This window comes from Leuresthes tenuis, unplaced genomic scaffold, assembly GCF_036924035.1.
Source record: "Leuresthes tenuis unplaced genomic scaffold, fLeuTen1.0.hap1 SCAF_7, whole genome shotgun sequence".
Lineage (NCBI taxonomy): Eukaryota > Metazoa > Chordata > Actinopteri > Atheriniformes > Atherinopsidae > Leuresthes > Leuresthes tenuis.
In genome coordinates this window covers 22,463,486-22,485,046 of record NW_027325361.1, presented here as the reverse complement: position 1 = coordinate 22,485,046, position 21,561 = coordinate 22,463,486, and the positions used below count along the sequence as shown (strand labels likewise).

General features: G+C 40.3%; 1 protein-coding gene across 2 annotated transcripts; it reads right to left on the bottom strand.

The window, feature by feature from the left end:
* Positions 1 to 3,223: 3,223 nt before the first annotated feature.
* Positions 3,224 to 20,930, bottom strand: kdr (kinase insert domain receptor (a type III receptor tyrosine kinase)). Of its 2 annotated transcripts, none has more exons than XM_072389964.1 (30): positions 20,664 to 20,930; positions 19,589 to 19,682; positions 19,304 to 19,506; positions 18,379 to 18,500; positions 17,411 to 17,579; positions 17,035 to 17,174; positions 16,415 to 16,580; positions 15,985 to 16,105; positions 15,022 to 15,188; positions 14,780 to 14,936; positions 13,660 to 13,780; positions 13,419 to 13,530; positions 12,983 to 13,333; positions 12,711 to 12,857; positions 12,497 to 12,622; positions 9,626 to 9,732; positions 9,076 to 9,211; positions 7,934 to 8,038; positions 7,729 to 7,842; positions 7,451 to 7,539; positions 7,088 to 7,235; positions 6,900 to 6,991; positions 6,673 to 6,795; positions 6,473 to 6,584; positions 6,289 to 6,388; positions 6,026 to 6,131; positions 5,636 to 5,772; positions 5,452 to 5,536; positions 4,094 to 4,179; positions 3,224 to 3,981 (listed from the first exon to the last, which is right to left on the bottom strand). In XM_072389964.1, exons 1-30 carry the CDS (start codon positions 20,728 to 20,730, stop codon positions 3,765 to 3,767), a joined length of 4,020 nt encoding a protein of 1,339 aa, XP_072246065.1. In that variant the 5' UTR covers positions 20,731 to 20,930; the 3' UTR covers positions 3,224 to 3,764. The 2 variants fall into 2 exon arrangements, with proteins under 2 accessions (XP_072246065.1, XP_072246066.1); XM_072389965.1 differs by having other exon boundaries at positions 17,411 to 17,576.
* Between the last annotated feature and the right edge of the window lie 631 nt (positions 20,931 to 21,561).

Genomic DNA, 21,561 nt, shown 5'->3' with positions numbered 1-21,561 from the left:
CAGAGACTTTCAAAATACCAGGTTATTATTTGCTGCGAAAATGTTGCATATCATAGAATTTAATCTCAACTGTCAGCAAGTGACTGACAGGCTTGTATAGGTAGCTTCTAAAAGCCCAGTGCAACAATAATATGAGATAAAGCTTCTACAGCCCTGTCAGTGAAACAAACATATCTGTTAGATCAGTATGTACCAACAAGTCAACAACTCTTCATCTGTACTGATTGATTGGCAGTTTTCTCTCTCTTTTTCAGTCTTGGAGCTTATTTGAAAATTACAATTTGTTATCTCCCAGTGACATGCTGATTAAGTCTGACAGTTTTACAAGCCAATATATTAGCTCCAGAATCGTGTTTGCGTGTGTGTCCATGAACTCATCTTGGATTTCATCTTTCTGATGTGATTAGACAGGTGAAGAAGAAAAGAGCCCAAGGCAGGTTTTATGTAAGCATGGTCCCGCAGTGCGCTGCTGCCCTGCCTCTGTTTCATACCTTTAGTGTCATATGTTATCAGGTGGGGATGCACAATGTTCGCTTTGTGCCAAAAAGTACCAACAGTGTTTGCTGCCCTACTCTTTGTCATCTTTGACTTTAGCAGAATCTAGTGTTAGAACTTTACTACCACTTAGTGGTGGAAAATATAGCTCGTTGTAAATGATTCTACTTTCTTATCTGTATGAGGTCACTGTGAAACTGTACAGTGTGGGAGATTATTTGTTTTTTGTGTTTTCCAACCTTTTTTGAATCAGATGTCCGGTGTAATTCAAGTACATTGTCAGTCATACAACTGTTACAAATAAAACAATTTCACATCTATTTCAAACATTTTGTTAACTTTATTTTTTATATATATATATATATATATATATATATATATAAAATGCCTCTTATTTTTACAGAATTATCACTTATAGATAAACACAATACCAGTCAAAAGCTTTGGACACATCTCGCCATTCATTTTGAAATAATGTGTTTCCGAACTTTCCCCAGACCATATATCAACTGTGTATAGCTTAATTACCATATATCACCATATATCATATATCACTTAATATAGCTATTATTGTTACTTTTGTTTATTTGGACTTGTTTTGGGGTGTGTGCATTCTTATTTAAAATGCTGTGTTTTAATATGTTCATTGTTACTCTGTAACATAGACCTTCTTTTTTGGTTTTCATGTTTTGCATTTTAGTCAAATATATCTTGATAATGTTTTCCCCTTTGCATTACAGGTAGATAAACTTCCTGGTTTTCTTTTAGGCTCACTTCCTTGTGTAATATGTTGAACCTTACTTCCTATAGTTGTGTTTCAGCAGCTGATTACCTGCCAGGAGGCTATATGTGTGAGGAGTTCTAGGATTTTACAGCCCGGTCATGTCATGTCACAGGACAGTTTGTTTCTGCACTGCTCTGCTCACACCGCTGTGTAGATTTCTATTCGTTTTGCCATTATGAATGAACTTTGATTATCCTTTTTTCTGTTTCAGTTTTCAATTCAGTCCTAACCAACTGACAATTCAACTTTTAATCCTTTTAACTAACTTTTCTTTTCTTGGCTATCTGTCACAGATTAACTACAATGTTTTGGGTTTTTTTCACTACTCTGGACTACTCAACAAAACTGCTAACTGTGTTAGTTGTGTATCCATTGCTTTAGCTCAGCTTAAACTGTTTAACCTTTGATTTCAATAGTATTAGTTGTTTATTTCAACTAATTATTTTGTTTTTGTCGAAGCTAACTATTTCATGCATCTATTGTTTTAGGTACCTGTCTCTATAGTTACTAATTTTGTTCAGCAAGCCATGTGACATTCAGGTGTGACAGTTATAGCTCAATATTGGATCCCATCATTTTGATGTAGCTTCAATTCTTTTGATAAACTGGAATCTGGAGTAAGTAACCGTGAAGCCATTGTTCTTTCCCATTTATTTTCTGCACGCATCTGTGAATTCTTTCTGTCACTGCACTGTGCATCTTATCTGACATCGTGAGCTGAGTTTGCAGTATGCTTGGCTCTGTGTTTGCTGCTGTGTCAAGACTAGTGATGTTCTGGCAAGCTATTTCCTGGCTCTGCCCTCTGCTTTTTTGTCTATTCCGGAGGAAATTACTGAGTTCCTGCAGTGAAAGATGTGCCACAGTACATAGATTTGTTCCAGATCCAAGTTCTGTGTCTGTCCTCTAAACAGGGCAGAAAGACTCTGTGACACGAAACTGATGTTTTTCATTTTTACTGGATCGCTTCACCTTTTTGTTTCTGTCACCTATTGATGACAAAAAGGTGTGCAATTACATATTTGGCACAGCAGAGGGAACTGTTGTTCATCTATCTCCAAAACCTATAAGATTGGTGCAAGTACTGACATGCTCTGGATGATGAGACTAAATTTATTTTTATAAACATTTGTCAAACGCTTTTTGTTTGATACAGCTTGCTTCTTGAAAACAGTTCTGCTGATTATGCCTTCACTCATGTGGACACATACATATGCAACATTATAAGTTTAAAAATCCTTCACATCTTCAGTCTTCACAGACATTAGTTGTCCTTCTGGCCTCCACAAACGGTAATAGAGAAGACCTTCTAAATTTAGCCCCCAGTAGTATGTGTGGAAATTTGAAAAAACTCCTAAGAACTGCGAGTCGTTTCCTCATGCGAGCCATAATTAGCTATGTTTGTTGTGCTTGATTACAGACAAAATATGTTTTGTTTCCATGATTCCCAATCACACCCATTCAGACTGGACACACAGCTTTCAAGTTTTTAGGTCCAGCATTAGCAACACGAGATGAACAATTACTTTTTCATGTAACAAGGTAGGTCCCGTGAGTTTCATGCACTGGATGAGAACATCTGGAATACTGGGTGAAAGATTTTATTCTCCTTAGAAATCTGAATTCTAAATTTGCTGTTTAATTTGTTTGTTCCCATTCTGTTCGTCATTGACCCTGGGAGGACTATTATAGGCACCATGCACTAAAGAAAAAACCCAAGTTTGAAAGGGCATTGTTTCCAATAACGTGGACAGACTCGCACACACACCCATATAGAGTAAATGACCAAGGCTGAGAAGCATTGTTTTCTTTGTGTTAAACACACAAAGAGGAAGTGAGACAGCCTGCTACGATGAAACAAATACACTCAGATTATTATGAACAGTTATGAAATTTTCCATGTCAAACAAAAGATGTTGAATGAAAAAGATTCACATAGAAACTGGCTAATTCTGTGAGTATTTTAATTTTATAAAACTAGTTATATTAATTGCAGGTTAAGTAACAAATTTTCAATAAAATACTGTATCTACTGCGAATAAAAGAACTGTACAAATGGACTCCAGAAACTGTGATTAGAGAAAATGCCTTCCGACCAGCCATTCGGTGTGCCAATACATACAAAGATGCATAATAAAAAGAAAGAAAACATTTACTGGTTCAGTTATCTAAAAATTCCAGATGCCGTTTCCTGCAGTAGAGGAAGCGGACTGTGCCTCAGGAAGGGGGCGTGTCCTCCCTTTTGGGCTCCTCAGACATGAAACCATTCCTCCGGCTGTCCAAAGAGAGCTGCTACACAAACTTATCATACAACCTTCATTTTTTTTCCTGCTCACTTATTAGATTCTCTCCCGTGAAAATGTCCAAACACCACAGCCTTTCCTATTGCATGTGTTTTCATTTGTCCTGGAGTCTAATACAAGTGAAAACTAAACAAATACTGTACAGTGAGAAGACTCGGGGGTCAAGCTGATGGGAGTATGTGGGGTCAGACAGGCGGAGTGCTGTATCGGATCTCCGTTTTGAACTTTTCAGGCGTCTTGGGAAGTGGAGGCTTCTTCAGCATAGTGTGCTTCATGATCACCTCCTCGTTGGCATAGATCGGGGTGTCTGTGTCATCCGAGTGGTACCCCGACTGGTATCCGCTTGTCTGATTGGATGACTCTGAGCCAAGAGACTCTTTGCTCTTGCAGCGCAGCATTTGGCTGGCAGATCAAATCAGATGGGTGGACAAAGAGGATTTTTTTTTAAAGAAAGCGTCTTATAAGGTTTTACATGAGTAATAATGTGTGTTATATGCTGATGCTTTTTGCTTACCTGAAGTTGGGCGTGGTTGGTATCTGTTGATCTAAACGCTTTACCTCCTCTGAAGAGAAGCCCATCCCACTGTCGGTGTGCCCCTCCTGCAGAAGTACCAACATATTAAATAAACAGGGTTGCTGCTCAGTATCTACCTTATTAGTTGTCTCTATCAGTTTGCTTGTGGAGAGATACCCACTGCAGTTTTTTTTAACCCAAATATTTGTCCTTTACAGTGGCTGATAGTGTTTAACTATAGGGCCTGGCAAAAGTACTTGCTGTAACGCAATTAAACATTTAAATGGAAAGGTCTGGGGATTTTATGTTACTGATCTACACAAAGAAGTCCAAACTGGTGAAGTGAAATTGATAGAAAAGGTGTTTTTAATAACACATATAAAAAAATTCCGCCAGCATATACATTGACCCCTGCAAAGTTTATACTACTGCAAAATGTAGTGTCATGTAATATGAAATATCGAGCATATCATCTCATTAAAGTGAAGATGTCTTATCCACTTAACATGACAAATATTCTAAAGATATTCTGTGAAAAAAAGGATTCTCTAAATTTCAAATGTAAGTTGCAAAAAATATGAAAATATGTATAGGTTCATAGGTGTTTTATAGAACAAATTATTGTACAGTACTCGAGATAGACATCTCTCCCATATAAGATGATTCATTAAGTACAATTAGATCCATAAACAGGAAGATTTGGTTTGACTGGCTATGAATCTATTTGATGCAGTCTGATACAGCTCTTAACATTTCTTTGCATTAAAAATTGCGTTAAAGTCTGATATATTTGTTTATACCTGGCAAGTAATGAGCATGGGTGAAAGACTTCACCACAAGATGTGGGCTAGATATACAGCAGCTAGGCTGACACTGTAGTAATGGTGCAGACACACTCTGACATTTTCTGTCTAACACTGAACACTTGACCCTGTGTGGGATCAGCAGCAAACTGGAAATTAATGGTAGAATCGGGCAATCGAAAGATTTTTTTTTTTTTCAGATCAACAAAGCGCTGTGAAAAGGGGCAGCGACTGTTGACCCCTTGTAGATCTTAAACTTACGCATAGCTGTCAGCGTGGGATGCAGACTGGTCCAAACTTTAGTGGTTTGGCTACACACAGATAGTTTAGGGTTTGGGCAAAATTGGTCATATTGTAATAGTGATCCCACAAAGTTAGCAGGAATCCAGCTGCCTTGCAGGGTAAGCACTGCATCAAAATCAACATGCTCCTGATATTTTTAAAATCTCATGTAATGGGAGAGGTGCATCTTCAAACAAATGCACAATTTTCACAATGGTAAGCAAAAAAAAAATGAAGTGTGTATTTCTGTATTCTAAATGACGTCGGGCTCACCATGACACTGCTGTGCGCCACAGGGATATCTTCAAATGTCTTCACACTGAGGGGCCGACTGCACCTTTCACTCTGCAGGGACAGTCTGTGCACAGAGAACAGGTCAATTAATAACTACTGAGTGATTTATCATTTAGAAATGACAGCTGAAGTGAACAGGGACATGTAAGAGAATCATGCTGACCCAAGGGACTGCGGGCTGTCATAGTGACTTTCCAGGATTTCACCACTTTGAGGCCTGTTGTAAGGGCCCATAGTGTCAACGGGCACTAAGCTTCCTTGTGCTTCAACTGCTGTCAGGGGGATGTAGTCCTTCCCATCCTGGAGAGCAAGACGACTTTAGTCAATTCACTTTAAATACACAATAGATCAGGTGATAACCTGCGCGGTATTAAGGGATTGTTTTCTTCCGCTTCAGGCTAATGACTTCCTAGATTTCCATGATGATCATGTGGAATGGGTGTGAATTTGTTCTATCAGCTTTGCTTTACTTAAACTGCAGACATCTATAACAACAGCACAAGTAAAAACAGGTACAAAGAACCAGAGGGCTTTTGTTTTGACTGGAACAGACCTGTTGGGCACTGGCCTGCAGCAGATTTCCCAAATGTCCGACCAGTTCTGCAAATGTGGGCCTGTCTGTCGGACGATCCAGCCAGCAGTCCAACATGGTCTGATATCTGTAAACACAAGTAATTTGGATATCAATAAGAGCAGATGTTGAAGTAAGCTACATTGAGGGAATTATGCAATGTTTTCCTGTAGGTTCACTGTTAGGCGTGTGATGGCGATGCAGAACTGTATGAACATTGGAAACTATGTATTTTTCAAATTTACATCTCAGTGGTGGCATATTCTGGAGGTCTCATCCTTGTGCCTTCCTTAAGCCTCCTGCAGAAGGACTCATCAATGCAGACACCTGGATAAGGCGAGGCCCCTGTACGAGATATGAGACAGATGAAGTTTCTGGTACACAGTGATAATTATGCATGTAGCCATTTGTAATAACTGTTAGGTTTACCCAGTGAAAAGATCTCCCAGAGAAGGACCCCGAAGGACCAAACATCACTTTGTGTGGTGTAAACCCGGTCAAATATGGTCTCAGGAGCCATCCACTTCAGAGGGAGGCGTGCCTATTGTAATAATGAAAAGTTAAATTTCATTGCATCACTGACCTTAATTTTGTAACTGACTGTCTGTACATCAGTTTAAAAGACTCACATCTCCCTTGCGGACATAGTCAGGGTCTTTGTAGACATCTCTAGCAAGGCCAAAGTCACAAATCTTTACTACATTGTTCTCTGAGAGCAGGATGTTTCTGGCTGCTAGATCTCTGTGGATGCACTATGGAGCAAAAAGAGGAATTGACGTTTAAAGCATCAGTGAAAGTAATGTTTCCAATGCATGCGAACAAGAAGATGCAGATATTCAGTCATTCATTATTTCACCTTGCGAGAGGATAGAAACTCCATTCCTTTGGCAACCTGGAAGCTGTAGCTTATCAGGTCCTCCATGGTAAGATGGTCATCAACTGAGCTTTCTGCAATCACAAGAAACATTCAGTCAGAAATGTGAGGCCTGAAATGGATTATAATTACCATGAAGTGTGTGCAGTGAGTCTAAGCTGTCTAAGCACCTTCGTGAGTGTCCATGTTGCTGCCTGAAGCCTTATCTTCGGCTGTTCCAGTGCAGATGTCCAGCTGGGCAATCTTCCCTAAACCCAGATCCCCTTCATTGACATCGTCTTCTGCAGATGCCCACCTCTGGCTATCCACACGCTTTCTCTGTTCATCACAGTATAACAAAAGCAGAAACTAAATAAAAGCAAAGAAAAATGTTTGAACGCTAATATCAATCAGATTACAATCTGAGTGTTATTTCTCCTGGCTTTATCATGGCCCATGTTAGGTTCAATCTGTGGGTAAGTACAGTGTAATGATTTGCAATCAGTGCTGTGACTGTATTTGAGCGTCTAGGCAGTGGGTTATACATCACGTACCTTGTAGGGGCTGTACTCTCCACGCTTGCTCTTCAGGTAGCTGGAAATGTTTCCATGTTTACAGTATTCGACAATCACCATCAGTGGCCCTGCAGGGAGAAAGTGGAGCAAAGAGGTTATTCATCAAAGTTGGAGGGAGGAGCTAATGATAACAAGGGAGGGCGTGTGGAGGCTGATTAAATGAGAAATGTCTAAAGAAATGCTTTGCTAGAGGAACATAAATATACAGTTGATTGAAATAATAAAGTTCTTAAATACTTCCTTGTGTGATGACTCACCCCCGGGCTTCGTGCAGGCTCCCAGCAGGTTTACAACGTTCAGGTGATGTCCAATGTGGATGAGAATTTTCAGCTCTGACATCAAGGCGCGATACTCACTAGACGTTGCTCCCTCTGGAACACAGTGGGACAGCATGTCTGAGTATTTGCTGGTTTTCATTGTGCGTGCTGCTTGTGTGCAAGAAAGAGAGGACAAAATACTCACCCTTCAGCATCTTGACTGCAACAGTGGTGCATGTGGTGGCTTTCTCAATGCCGAAGGCAGCCGCCTCTACCACCTGACCAAACGCCCCTCGACCCAGTGGTTCACCTTTAACACAAAGCATCTGTCATTATGATGAACTTATACTGTCAGCCCTGATCAGCACCGCCTGTCATCATTCAGAGCTGTGTGTTGACTTTATTTCAAATTGCAGAAGTCTAAAACATTCTTCTCAACATCTTAAGCGGGATTAAAGTTTTATGTTTATTAATTCTTTATGTAATATTCTAGAGTGGAAAAAAAAAAAGTACCACTCTAAAGTATGGGCAATCCATGTGGTTTTAGGTGAAAAAAATTACATTTTTAACAGCAAAGGGTTCCTGCAATTAAACTACCTGATGAAGGAGAAGGCTAAAAACAGCATAGCAAAAATCTACTCCTTTCGTTTATTGAGTTTGAAAAGTAATTAAGAAATGGCTGTTAAAAATAAAGGGTGGAGGTCAAGTCCCTGTTTGACTATGAAAGGCATTCAGCAAAATTAAACAGACTGTGGTCTACTGTTCCGCAATGCAAAAATGACTTTACAAGCATGACCCTGAAAGAGTCGTCAGCAGAGAAAAAATTCCTGTGAAGTTAAAATTAAACTTTCAAGCTGCAGTGAGGGAAGGTGAGTTGGGTTTGATTTTAAGATCAATCTGGAAGCAAACTTCACACTGTCTATAAAAAAAAGCTGAAAGAACTTAAAATTTATTTTACAATGAATAATGAAACTCAACACAGCTCAAAAATCACAGTGAACTACTATAAGATGGAGGTCATGCTTCCATAACGTTGTGCCATTTGGAAATTAGGTCATCTTTTACTCCCTTAACTACTAATGTTTGCGAGGAGTTCACCCAACTTTTTGATGTCACAAGTTATAAATTGGGGGTGTTTCTTACATTTGATTAAAAATCTCAGAGGGTATAGTGTTGGGTAGACAAGGTGGATGATTTGGGTTTGAACCCAGAACAGTTTACAACCTTTTGTCCAACTGCTTCCAGTTAGACATGATATTGAAACTAATGTGATCTAGACCCCTACTTTCACTTTGGCACACCTTACTGTGACAGTGTTCCCTAGACTGAATCACAATTATTTCTCACCAAGCTTCAGCCTTTCCCGAGGGAACTCCCACTTGTTAGCATCATACGTGAGCCTCTCGCACTGCTCGTCCATGGGCATGTCCTCAGAGTCGAGGATCATGGACAGATAGCCTGTCTTCAGATCTCCTCCGTTTGGCTGAAACAGTGATGGGTGAGAAACATGAAAGACAAGCACAGATATGAAATAAGAATTAATGAGCCGCTGTTCATCTCGGCTTTCCTTTTTCACCATAATAAACTGTACAATAGATTTCCAGTGACTGTGCTACCCCTGAAATAAAAGGGGCCCAGTCTGTGTTGCAGGCTTACGTGACTTATGGGAGCTGAGAGTGGACTCGCTGTTCCTGGATACAAAGGAGAGCGGCCACTGAGTGCCACAGCAGTCACTTCTAATTAATCATACATCCCCACAGTGTGTGTGCTTCCAAATATGTGTGTGTTCTACTGATTTTTTTTTTTTTTTGTCTTTTTAATTATTGCCGGGAAAATCCAAGGAAGGAAGAGTGTGGCAAAAGAAGAAAAAGAATGATGAGAATGAGGAAGTTCTTACTCTCTTTCTTCCACGGATAACAAAGACGATCAGCAACCAGAAAAACATGGCTATAACCACTGATCCAATAGGAACAATCAGCTCCACATTAGTCTTCTCATCTGCACCTAGAATATACACAAAAATATATAGAATTTTAGGAAGAATTTAAAGATGACTTAGTAAAGATAAAAAAAAATACCAAAAACACATTACACTCAAAAGCAAAACCCCATCTACAGGGAATGCCTCAACAGAAAGTTGCTTATAATTTCAGTAACGTACTGTTCAGTGTTGCACAAAATTCAGTCAGGTTTGTCATTGTCTTTGGCTTGTACACATGAGTGTGTGTGAATTTGGATTGGAGGAAGGAGACTCTTGGAATCTGGACTGTAAGCAAACCGATATTCTATCTAGTCATAACAAAAGGGCAGGAGTCAGAGCGAATAACTAGAGCCAAAAACAACTTGGAAAGAGCCAGAGTAGTGTGTCACTGCATGCTGTAATGGTCAGTTTCTCTTCACTACCACTCAGTGCAGGGACTGTATTAAAAAGGTTTGGTGGATAAAGCAGGGTCAGAAATAATGAGAGTTTTCAATACATTTCACGAGAGAAGGAGAGTCTGGGAAGATATCTGAAGACCTTTTCCTTTTTATGGAATAAATCTTACTTTGTATACTGTAAAGAAACTTAACTGTCACCCGTGCAACTGATTGGACGCACATATACTGCCACAACAGAACAGAAGTCCTATCAGGACAGTACACAATGAAAAGGAAAACAAAAAATATACATCATCCAGGTCCACTGGAAGCCAGAGTTACCATGTGTTAGTTATTTTGTGGCTTTGCTATAGGCTCCTATAATTAGTCTCTATTTTCTCACATTTGCAGCAGGTGTAGAGTTTCATGACATTGGGGTGACCCTTTTAAGTTTCTATTCTTTGCACAGATGGAGATTAAATGAAAATGATAAAGCGTTGCTGTCTTTTAATTCATTCAGATTCAGCTGCATCTCTCAACGAAAATATGTTCATAAAGTCAAATAGTTTCAAACTGCTAACAAGGACTTTGCTTGTTGGCTGATGCGTCCTCTCCTCCTTCCTCCTTGATAGCAGAGCTGGCGCCTGAGCAGAGCTGTGAGCTCCTATAACTGGGTCCATACTCTGATGGCGGGGACAGGGTCACGTAGGCCTTGTTTCTTGCGAGAGCACTTGTTTGTTTTTCGGTGTGCCTCTGTGTTTTGGACAGATATAAGTAGACAGGAGAGCAGAGGCTGGAGCTGGGGCAGGGCTGGCCTCTCCCTTTGTCCAGCAGTCTCCTCATTGTTTTGAATTGAGAAACTCACAGGAGGATGTGCGTGAACAAGGCCAACTTCCTGTCATGCGGAAGCAAAGTTATTCTTACCCCATGTCTTTGATATCAAAAATGTCATAAGTGTGACGTTAGCTAGTGAAGCCTTGATGCCAGATATAAATATATATGTTATCTGTGAGTTTTGTTTGAATTTCCAAAGGCTTAAGGCCAAAATCTCTCTCTCATTAACTATGGCAGACTTATTTCTTACTATCAACAATGGATGCATCACTGAGCTGGCCAACTGGGCACAGACTCAGCTGCCAAATGGGGCAAGGGAGCCTCTAACCCAGAGCCTTTGTACAAAGACACACATGAAAAAGACAGTAGAGAGAAACTACGAAGAGACAAGAAAAATATTCAAAACATGCACTGGGACGTACCTAAAGACTGTTTTGTTAATCCGTTTTGAATGTCTTCACAGATGATTAATTATTTTTCCAAAAGATAGCTCAGAAGATAGAATATAGATAGTCTAAAGTGGTTGTGTATCCTTAGCTGAACAAAGGGCCTATACATGCTGAATAAAAAACACACACATAAAATGTACCCAGGCGATCATTTTTGGACACCCCTATTACAAGAAAGGCACAAAAGAGCAACATTTAAAAAGCCAAAAGAAAAGAATAAATCAGAGTCAAGTCACAGTCTGTCTGGGAAATGCTGTACGGACAGAACCGAATTTGAGCTTTAAGGGAATGCAGTGCATCCGTTTGTTTTACAGGTGATAACCTGATGCACATACTGTAAAGGAAAGAAAATGTTTTCTATGGTTAAACATGGAGGAGGTTCTATCATGTTGGAGGACTGCTTTGCTCCCACTGTTACTAGAGATTGAGATGTATCAAAGTGTTGAAATCAGAAGACTGCCGATGCATAGAGGGAAAAGGGGCGATTTGTTCACACGCTTAAATACAGCTTTGTAAAGTACCAGAATTGCAAACAGTAGTGGGGAAATATGACTCAAATTAGTCTTTCCACATTGATTACATGCAACACTTTTAATCATTTTAATCATACATGTAGGATGTAATTTCAAGGCCAACATATGCCAACTAATGTTGATAACTTAACACCTTACTAAAACATTTTTGTCACCTTCTGTTTTGGATTTAGACACTAATATACCTCGGTTGGAGATAGAAATTAAAACCATTTGGTCAGGGTAAGAAGTGTATCATGGTTTACACTAGAACAAATTTTATGCTATGCGACAACTACCTTCATGGATGTTTATTTTAACACTTAACATGTAATTGTTCTCATGACCACTAGATGTCGCATATTCTTCAACTGTTGTCAAGGTCATATGGGCTCTCAGGAGGAGGAGAGAACTTCTTACGAAAGTCTTATTGAATCTATCTATAAAGATTCTATGTTTAAGTAATTTTTTTTTTTTAAGTAATGCCGTCCAGCACCGAACACAGACAGACCACAAAAGAGATGCAAACAAATATTACTGGTTGCTTTTCACTCCATCAATGCAAGGTTAAAACATGAGGTGCCACCTGTGGTAACAGTTCAGGCAGGGACTAACCTTCAACAGCCAAAAAGGCCTGTGAGGTGTCGCAACCACGGCTGTTACATGCAGTGCAGGTGTACAGACCACTATCCTCCTTCTTCACACGCTGAATTGTCAGGTTCTGCTGGTTCAGAAACACACCTGAAAGCAAGCAATCCACAGGTTTTCTTTGACACATTTTGTAACTCATGAAGTCTGAGACTCAAGTGTCAAGTTGTGCATGTCCCACCTGAGCCCTCCACCACAGTGTGGTTGTTTTTGGTCCACACCACCTTTGGGTTTGGCGTCCCTACAGCCTCACAGTGGAGAGTGATGGTTGCACTCATGTTGACTCTTTGGTCAGTGAAATTATTACGGATCCTTGCGCCCTCAAGATCTTAAGTCAGAATCAAAAGGATTCATGTAATACACTCAAAAACATGAACCAGTTAAAGTTGTGAGAAAAAGTAAAAAAATTAAATGCAGCATACATACGTGTGAAAACCGTGGAGCCACACTAACCTCTGAGTGACAAACGGCGAAGCAGGCAGGTTTTCTCCTTTGTCTTGAGGTTCTCCACTTGGCAAGCATACAGGCCCTCATCATGACGGGATGCATTGGGCAGCGTCAGCTCCAGAGTAACATTGGTGCCCTCCTGTATTAAGAGCACAGCTTGCGACAGTGGCTTGGGCTGCAGGATAAGGGAGCGACAAGGCAGTAGTGTGGCAGCTGCAACCTGTACTGACTCAGACATGTTGGCCACAAGAAACCAGGCAAGGTTATCGTAGAATAGCCTGTCCGCTGTACAACGCAGAACCACAGAGTCCTCCTCCAAGGGCTTATCGGATGGAGACATGCTCACCTCAAGGCTACCTAACAAAGTACATGAAAAAAGACAGAATGAAGACTGAAACTGAGCTCATGATCACAGACTTAGTCACATAGACAAGAAGCTTACGTGTCACACGGAAAAAGATGATTCGTGAGTCCTCTCCTGCTTTGTTGGTAGCCCTGCATATGTAGAGAGCGTGGGCTTTGGCTTTCTGAATCTTCAAAGCACTTGCTATTTTCTAGACAAATGAATTGATTCTGTTAGTTATTACAGTTGAGCTTTCAGTTCACTCCACATTTACACAGCAAATTTTTTTTGTTTGTTTTTTTTCGGCGGACAGCAGGGTTGTAAACAAGGAATGATCTACCCTTTGATCGTGATCAACTTCAGTGGTGATTTGCTCTTCGTGGTTGGGACCAGTGCTGTTGCTGATATCTCTCCAACCTGTGCACTTCTCAAGCTGCATGTCAGGCCTGATTGGTCCTGCCCTGGTGGACAACACGAAGAGCAGCCAAGTCAGGCTAAAATATCCCAACATTACTGTTCTCTTAGTCATTACAGTAGACCAAACTCTAAATGTTACACAAACGGAGCACCATGTCCTTCAGAATGAAAACAATGTACCTTTTCCATATCTTGTCATTGACAAAAACTGAGAGGTCTCTGTTTTTTCTGCAATATTTTCAGTTGAGGCAAACACAAAATCACAGCAGCAGTTTTCATACATCAAAAGCAACGTGTTTAGTTTTTTGTTTTTTTTCATTTGATTTAATTTTATTTTTCATTTGAGTCACTTGATGTGGGAATGACTTTGACCACTAAGATCTGGACTTTAGAGATGGAAAACTTTTGGGTATTTTGTCAAACACTGGTCAGATGATAAAAAGGGAAGCAAAGTACACAAGAGGAGACAAACCTATTTCAGAAACAAGCCCTTTTTTGAAAGAGCACGCCAGGAACAACAGGAAATGGGGATCAGGACTGAGGAAACACTCAGATATGTAGGGGGAAGATAAGAAATCTGCTGCAGGTCTTCGCTGGTCAAAGCAGTTGCTCAAAGACACGCAACTCTCCTCCTTTCTATCAACACTTGTCAGACCACTGCAGGAGGCTGTTGTGTAAGTGCCAGAATGTACAGGCTGCGTATTGCGTGGACAGCCAGAGAGTACAAAGATTTTATGACAAGTTTGTGATTGTGCCGGGTTAGTGAGCACATTCTGAATCTGAATAAGTTATATCCTACTAAAAATGGACATTATCACGAGAATGAAATCATATCCGCTGATCTGCATCAGGGTCAGAGTGCGCTCTCATTGTCTCTTCTCTTGTTTTTGTCAACATCCCGAAAGCAGCTTTTCCTTTTCTAAATAAACAACCTGTTGACAATTAGTGACTGAGAGACATGTGACCACTGGTGAATAAAAGGAACGCTCCTCCCCTACGTTTTCTCCACACACACATGCACACACTGGAGGAAGGTGACCTACAGGAAGGCCTCCGGGCAGTCCTCTTTGGACATCCACTGCCACTGGATGCGCACAGGTGTGGGAAATCCATGGGCGGTGCACCTCAGGATGGGGCTCCTGCCATACGAGTAGACGTCAGTGTCCACACCCGTCTCTTTCTCAATGATACGCGGACGAACTGTGGAAGAAGACGCAGCATAGTCAATGTTTGACAATGTTTGCCAGCTCAAGAAGAAATGAAAAAGTCTACAGAGATTACATACCATTCACCAACAGCTGGAAAGTGCGTCTCTGTTCCTCTTCAGTGATCTTATTGCTCAGGATCACTGTATAGTTCCCCTCATCCATCTCTCTGACTCCATGAATGGTGAGAGCATCCCTTTCCTGTTTTATTCTATAGTCCTTCTTCAGTGCTTGACCATTTTTTAACCTGGGCAGCCAGAGGAGAGTAATGCTAAAATTCATCTGTAGCGTACAATATTGCAGTTTTTTGCATCTTTTATAAGCTGTAGTACATAGCTTTATATAATTTTGAAACAGTTCTGTGCAAAAGTACAAGGAGATAGACTTGATCAAAATCTTTAAAGTGATCTTGAACAATAGTTCTCCACTCTTGTCAGAGGAGATGTTTTTTCTTTTTTTTAGCGGTCACTGCCTATGAACCATTCAAGCATAAAAAGGCCCCTGACTCAAAGCTGAACAGGTTGTGTGTCTACACACAACAGACAACTTAGCAAAGAAACAATTTAAAATTTGATATCTTTAGGCACTTTGTTACTAGCGGCCTCATGCAAAGACACATAATGATGTCACATATGATGACAATATGATTTCTTTAGTTTCATCAATGAAAAATGCCAGAGATAACACGGTTTGACTGAAAGAAAGCGGTATCATTGCACAAACAAGGTGATTCTCAAAACACTCTTTGCAATTCTCAGCAAACTGTCCAGTGTGTCTTTTAAAAAAATTGAGGAAACTCAAGGACAAAAGAAGAAGTAGCAGTCCTAAAAAACTATCTACAGCAGATGAACATTATCTGAAAGTGATGTAATTTATGCTGTATTTCTATTTATGTTTGCATGTCTCAATAAATCACTTCAACTTTTTTCCATTTTCCTGGCAAAATGGTAAGAAATGAGGGGTGGATCAAGACTTTTGCTCAGCACTGTAGAGATTAACAGCATGGCAAACAAGCAAAACACTTAATGTAAAACATCCAATACCATTTAAAGCTGGGCTCAGGGTAGGCTGTGTACTTCACAGGGATGACGGTAGGTGTCTGATCTCCGACATTCGCCTCCAAAACCTTCGTCCAGGGTTCTTCCATGTCAATAAAAGGCTTTTCTGGAAACACATTAAACAAAATGTCCTTAGCAACTCCAATGAACAATATTTCATTATCAGCTCTTATCAGTTCTTTTTCCTCTACCCTAACTGAGAGGATGTCAGCTCATGTCAAGCAAAGAGAAACCTGATCACAACATACAAATCGATACGTTCACATGTTGCATTAGTGAAATTGACATAAAACTGGATTCATATTTTAGCTTGATCAAATTTAATTTAAAAAAAAGACAACATCTTGATGTCACAAAGAGTAACTTTTATTGATTTTGGTTTGTGTGTTTTCTAACAGCTTTTCAGTGCACCCACCATAAACTTTAAGACTTGCTGAGGCACTTTTCTCCATCTGCCCGCTGGAAGCTGTGCAGGTGAACTCTCCGTTGTGATCCATCGTCACACTCTCCACAATGAGTGTGTTGGACAACTCCAGAGACTTCCACAGCTTCTTCTTGTGGGACACTGCGTGGGACGAGCTCTGACATGAGGAGATATAATACATGTCTTTTAAGACAGATAAATAGCATGCAATATTTATTTTTTCTTATGCAAGCAGTTAGAGCAGGGATTGATGCCTCATTAGTTGGTTTGTGCAGATTGTAACAATCTTTTGAAGAGATCCATTTAATCTGAATCAGGTGTGTTGAAGCAGGGTAACATCTAAAACCTGCAGGACAGCGGCCCTCGAGGACCGAAGTTTGACACCCCTAAGTTAGAGCATCAAATATGCATCTGGTCATCGTTGCACTTTGACCTGATGGTACAGAGAAAAGCTGAAGGATTCCTGAAAACAGGAAGTCATGAATATTTTGGAAGAACAAGAGGAAGTGAGACACAGCACTACTGCTATCTTTGTCTTCACTTAAGGGTCTTACATGAGTTCATCATACATATACCAGAGCATTAAGAGAAGAAAAGGCTTGGGCACTGACCAGAGCCCCACCGGAGTGCGTCCAGTTGAATTCGATGCCCACATTGAGCTCGGTGCAGGCAGTGCAGCTGAGCATCAGCCGCTCCCCCACAGACAGAGTCTGTTGTGAGAGGGTCAGGGTGAGGTTATAAATCTTGTATCCTGCGGAAAAGGGAGAGAAGGCACGGCATTTAGTGGACAGCCTATTGTTCTCCTGAGACTACACACACTTGATACAGAAGCACTCCCTCCTTCACCAAGTCTGCCGTTTACATGCAACCTCACTCACCCTCTCAGACAAATTTTCTATTAGACTGAAAACACACACACATGGATCCTAACAACAACTTTGACTCCTACAGCTAATGTGTTGCTCTGAGTGTCATCTTTCCACTTACCAACAACAGCAACAATGTAGAGAGGGGACTTAAATGTCTCATTTCCAATGCGAGTCTGGCAGGACACAACACCAGCATAGCTGATCAGATGACTGGGTACAGTGAAACCCGTCCTGGCATCCCACAAAGACTCCTTCCCATCAGGATGGAGCTCCCTGATTGGATACTTCTGACAAACACAGAAATTTATTTATTTTGATCTCCCCCAGATAAAAAAAAGAAAAAGCAACAACACACTTTACATGTAAGCAAGTTTATCTGGGTTTTGCAAAATAAGATAGCATCAAGAAAGTGTTCAATGTGGTAAAAAAGCCTTTCTGAACTGATTTGCTAGTGCCAGACATTTCCTGCCAATGTGTTTGTCACCATTTTTGCTTGAAACCACATGAAACAAAAAGGCATTTTGTCACAGTGCCAAAGATGTAGAGTCACTCACTCCAACAGTTTTACAAACAAAAGCCCCTCATTCTTGACAATGGTCTTGGAGACGATGTCTAACAGAAAGCCTACGTTACAAACTGGGGCTTTGAATTTGAAAAACATGTATTAATCAGGCATCAAGAGTCTGTAAAGTCTTTCACTGATAAAAAAATTTTTTATCTTGTAATTTATGTGTAAGATGTTTCCCAACAAACAGAAAAAGTCCCTGTGATGTATGCTATATGTCATTGTGTAGGGTCCCTTTTTGTTATGGGAACTTTAACAAAAAATTGAAGTTTGAAGTTTCAAGATTAACCTCTGAACAAATTGCTTAGACCTAGATCCCAAACAAGGATTAAACCCAGCCCTCTAACACTTCAGTCCAATGGATATATCACTGAAAAATACACCTACACTGACTAGACCGCCTGACTTTTAACTAGCCGTTGTGGATAAATAAAGAGGACCGGGAAAGTCCTTTGTTTGCTGGGTTTTTCACATATCATTAGCAAAATCAGTCTCAGAAACGTGAATGAACTCCTCCTTACAGTGTTGAGCGTAACATTGAGATTCTCCACTGAACCGCGGCATGGTATCACCACTCGCTCTCCTTCATGAATAAACACCACTTCAAGTTCCTTGCCGGATGGCACAAACGGCACCTTGTAATCTGAAACAGAACACAGGTTCAAACAGCAGCTGTTCTTCTCAGCATAAACAAGTAGAAAAAGAGTGACAGTACTGACAGGGCTTCTGCAAGGAGACGTCAGGGAAAATGTGGCTAATGTGGAAATAATCGAGTCTGTGCCATTAGTGAAACGCATGATGACAGCCTTGGTCCTTGGTCTAAACAAATCAAAGACTAAAGAACTAAATACTGATTTTTTAGGCAGAAACATAACTGCAGTGTTTGACTGTCTATTCATGTTTGACGAAAATACTGAGCAATACATCGACAATCGAGACAAACTACTTTATTTTATTTAACTTGTATTAATGCTTTATTGAATCTCTCTTTCCTTTATTTTTTGGTTTAATGGACTTTCTGTGAAGGACTCCATGAGCTCAACAGCATTGTTCAAAGTCTGCTCCAAGATCATTGGAGTTCAACAGAGGAGCTCGTTCTCTCTCTGGGAGAATCAAGTGATTAACTGTTATTTATCAACCCAACCACATCTTGTCCAGTAAATTCACTTTGCTGCTGTCTGTTCAAAGTCAAACTTTTGACCTCTGGTAATGTTGCTAGTTTATCCGAGATGTTTATTCTGTGTATGCTTAACTTTTGCCTCTGATATGTGACTAATTGTGAATATTTTTGTGTGTAGACCACCTTTTTGCAAATGCATACATCAATACCCTTTTGTTGAGTCTGAATCTTGGTAGGACTAGCCATTTCAAACTGGGTTTTTGGATAAACATATAGCTTTATCTTTTAAACCACCCTAGAGAAATATTAAAAGAAAATAGTTATACCATTGACAAACACATAAACTGCTGCTGCAGTCTTGCCATCTTCAACTTTCAGGTCTTTGTAAGAACATTGATACTGTCCAGTTTCATTGACAGTTGCATTGGTGATCATTAGTATAGTGCAGAAAAGTCCCGATCCACTGCAGTCACTGGTGGAGAAGTGAGTGCTTGTAGGAGGCGTCGACCACCTCAGGTGCTGCCGACCTCTGCCAGAAAGAACACATGGAGGATTATACCGGAAACAGTGTATCACTGGGAAGTAAGGCAGTAAAGTCCATTTACACATACCTGCATATTAGTTCAAGGTTGTCAGATTTGTTCATCCTATAGGTGCCATAGATGTTAATCGTTGGTGGATCAGGCATGAACCGCAGTTCGATGGCTGGAGGAATCAACAGGATAAGCAAAGATTAACAGTCAGCATTGATGACATCGGCCTGTACGCCCCAACAACAAACAGTTAGTGTTCTAAGATCACACAGGTCAGGAGGTAGAAACTGAAAGTTCAATACAGACAAAGAAAATCTCAAATACAGGGTGTGTTTTCTAAACTGGGTCTCTGGTTACGTAGGGCCATTTTTCCACTGCTGCAGAAAATGGCGGAGCAATGTCAAAACAGGAAGCGGGGGAAGATGGGCCGGGTCGAGCTCAATAGACCAGCACAGTGTGGCCTAGGTGGGGTTCCTGTTTCTGAGGATACAGACTGCCTGCCCGCTCCCTGTGAGGCCCTAAAGCACAAATTGTATTGTATGGAGTATAGGAAAAAAAAAAAAAAAAGACCTAATGTGTAGCTGATCAAGGGGACTTCATACAAACTTTTAAACACCTGAATAAACATATCAAACCTTATTTTCATCCAAAAAAAAGAGAAAAAAAATAGGCAAAGATTTCCTTCCTTATCCCAGCTTAAATTCCTTAAGGCTAAATACTTTTTAACATAATAAATCATACAACATCAAGCAAAGTAACAAAGTTTTGAGCAGTTAAAATGTTAGATTCTTATCCATCCCAAGAAACGTCAGCAAAAGCATCAGGGAGACAATTATTTGGTCAAAATTATTTTTTTAACTGGACAAGAAGTCTAAAAGTCCAGAAGTCCTGCAACAGCCCAAAATCCAAGTCAGTATTAAATGAAAAGACAAAAGAAAATTTGACTATATAAATCCGAAGAATTACGAATTTTCTAAGATGAACGACCAACGTGTCGAATATAAAAAACTGTAAACTATTGTACCTGAGGAATTCATTAAAGTGACAAAGAAATACATTGTTTCAAATTATATATATTTATCTATTAACTACTAGTATTTCTCAGCGTAGTATTTAGAGAGAAGATCTGGTGAGTATTATGTCATTGTCTTACCAGCAACACAAGTTATTTCCAGAATAATGACAAGCAGTAGACTGACGGAGACTGCCTGCGCCATCATCCGACAGAAGAAAAGGACGGAGTCTTCATCAAAGTCCAATTAAAAGGTTACAGCAGCAGTAGAAATTATCCTACTGGCGCATTATTTATCCAGGTTTTATATTCCACTTCAGAGAAACTTTGAGAGTCATGGAAGCAACCAGCTGATGGGCATCTGTAGCGTGTAAAGTGCGTCTGTGGGTGTCCCCGTGGAGGTGCGGAGGAGGAGGAGGATGCAGGGACGCGCTCCAGTGAGCAGCCAGCAGGGGTGGAGCGTTCTTCGGTCACTGAAATGGCCGGAGAGAGGACACTTCTGGGGTTGTTTCTGGTTGTTGAAAGGACAAAAGCTGAACTTTGACCTGAGGTTTTGAAGTAAACTCCTTGAGTTTGAGAGTTTATTCTGTACAGCAGCGGGGGGGGGGGGGGGGGGGGGGGAAAGGACAAACTGGGCAACAAATTTGTCCTGAATTCATACTTGATATTGAGCTATTTGCTTGTTTTAGCATATTAAAATGCTTTATTTTCCTGGTAAGTTTTATGAGCTGTTTTACTTATACTGCAATAATAACCAAAACAATAGCATTTAGCAAAAAGTTGCTCAGTCACTGTAGATTGGCTATGGTGCAATGTCATAAGCTGTGGAAAAATTGTGTTGTCATCTTTGAGTCTTCTTCACCAAAATTTTGTTGAAATGTATGTGATTTTGAGTAGAGTGATGGGAGTGAAGTAAAAGGTTGTTGGAAAAGTTAATAAAAGAGGCAAAACGAGCAGCTATTAAAGCCCTACAAATATGCAGAGAGCTGCGAGTGTAGTCAAACATAGCACATGACGAATATTTTTGATTAACCCCAGG

Excerpts from the sequence above, each read along its gene's own strand:
- kdr (XM_072389964.1), bottom strand. The coding sequence starts at position 20,730 with ATGATGGCGCAGGCAGTCTCCGTCAGTCTACTGCTTGTCATTATTCTG. Across the intron at positions 16,581-17,034 it reads CGCACTCCGGTGGGGCTCTG|AGCTCGTCCCACGCAGTGTC; the intron begins GTCAGTGCCCAA and ends TCCTCATGTCAG. Across the intron at positions 5,773-6,025 it reads TGCAGGCCAGTGCCCAACAG|GATGGGAAGGACTACATCCC; the intron begins GTCTGTTCCAGT and ends CTTGCTCTCCAG.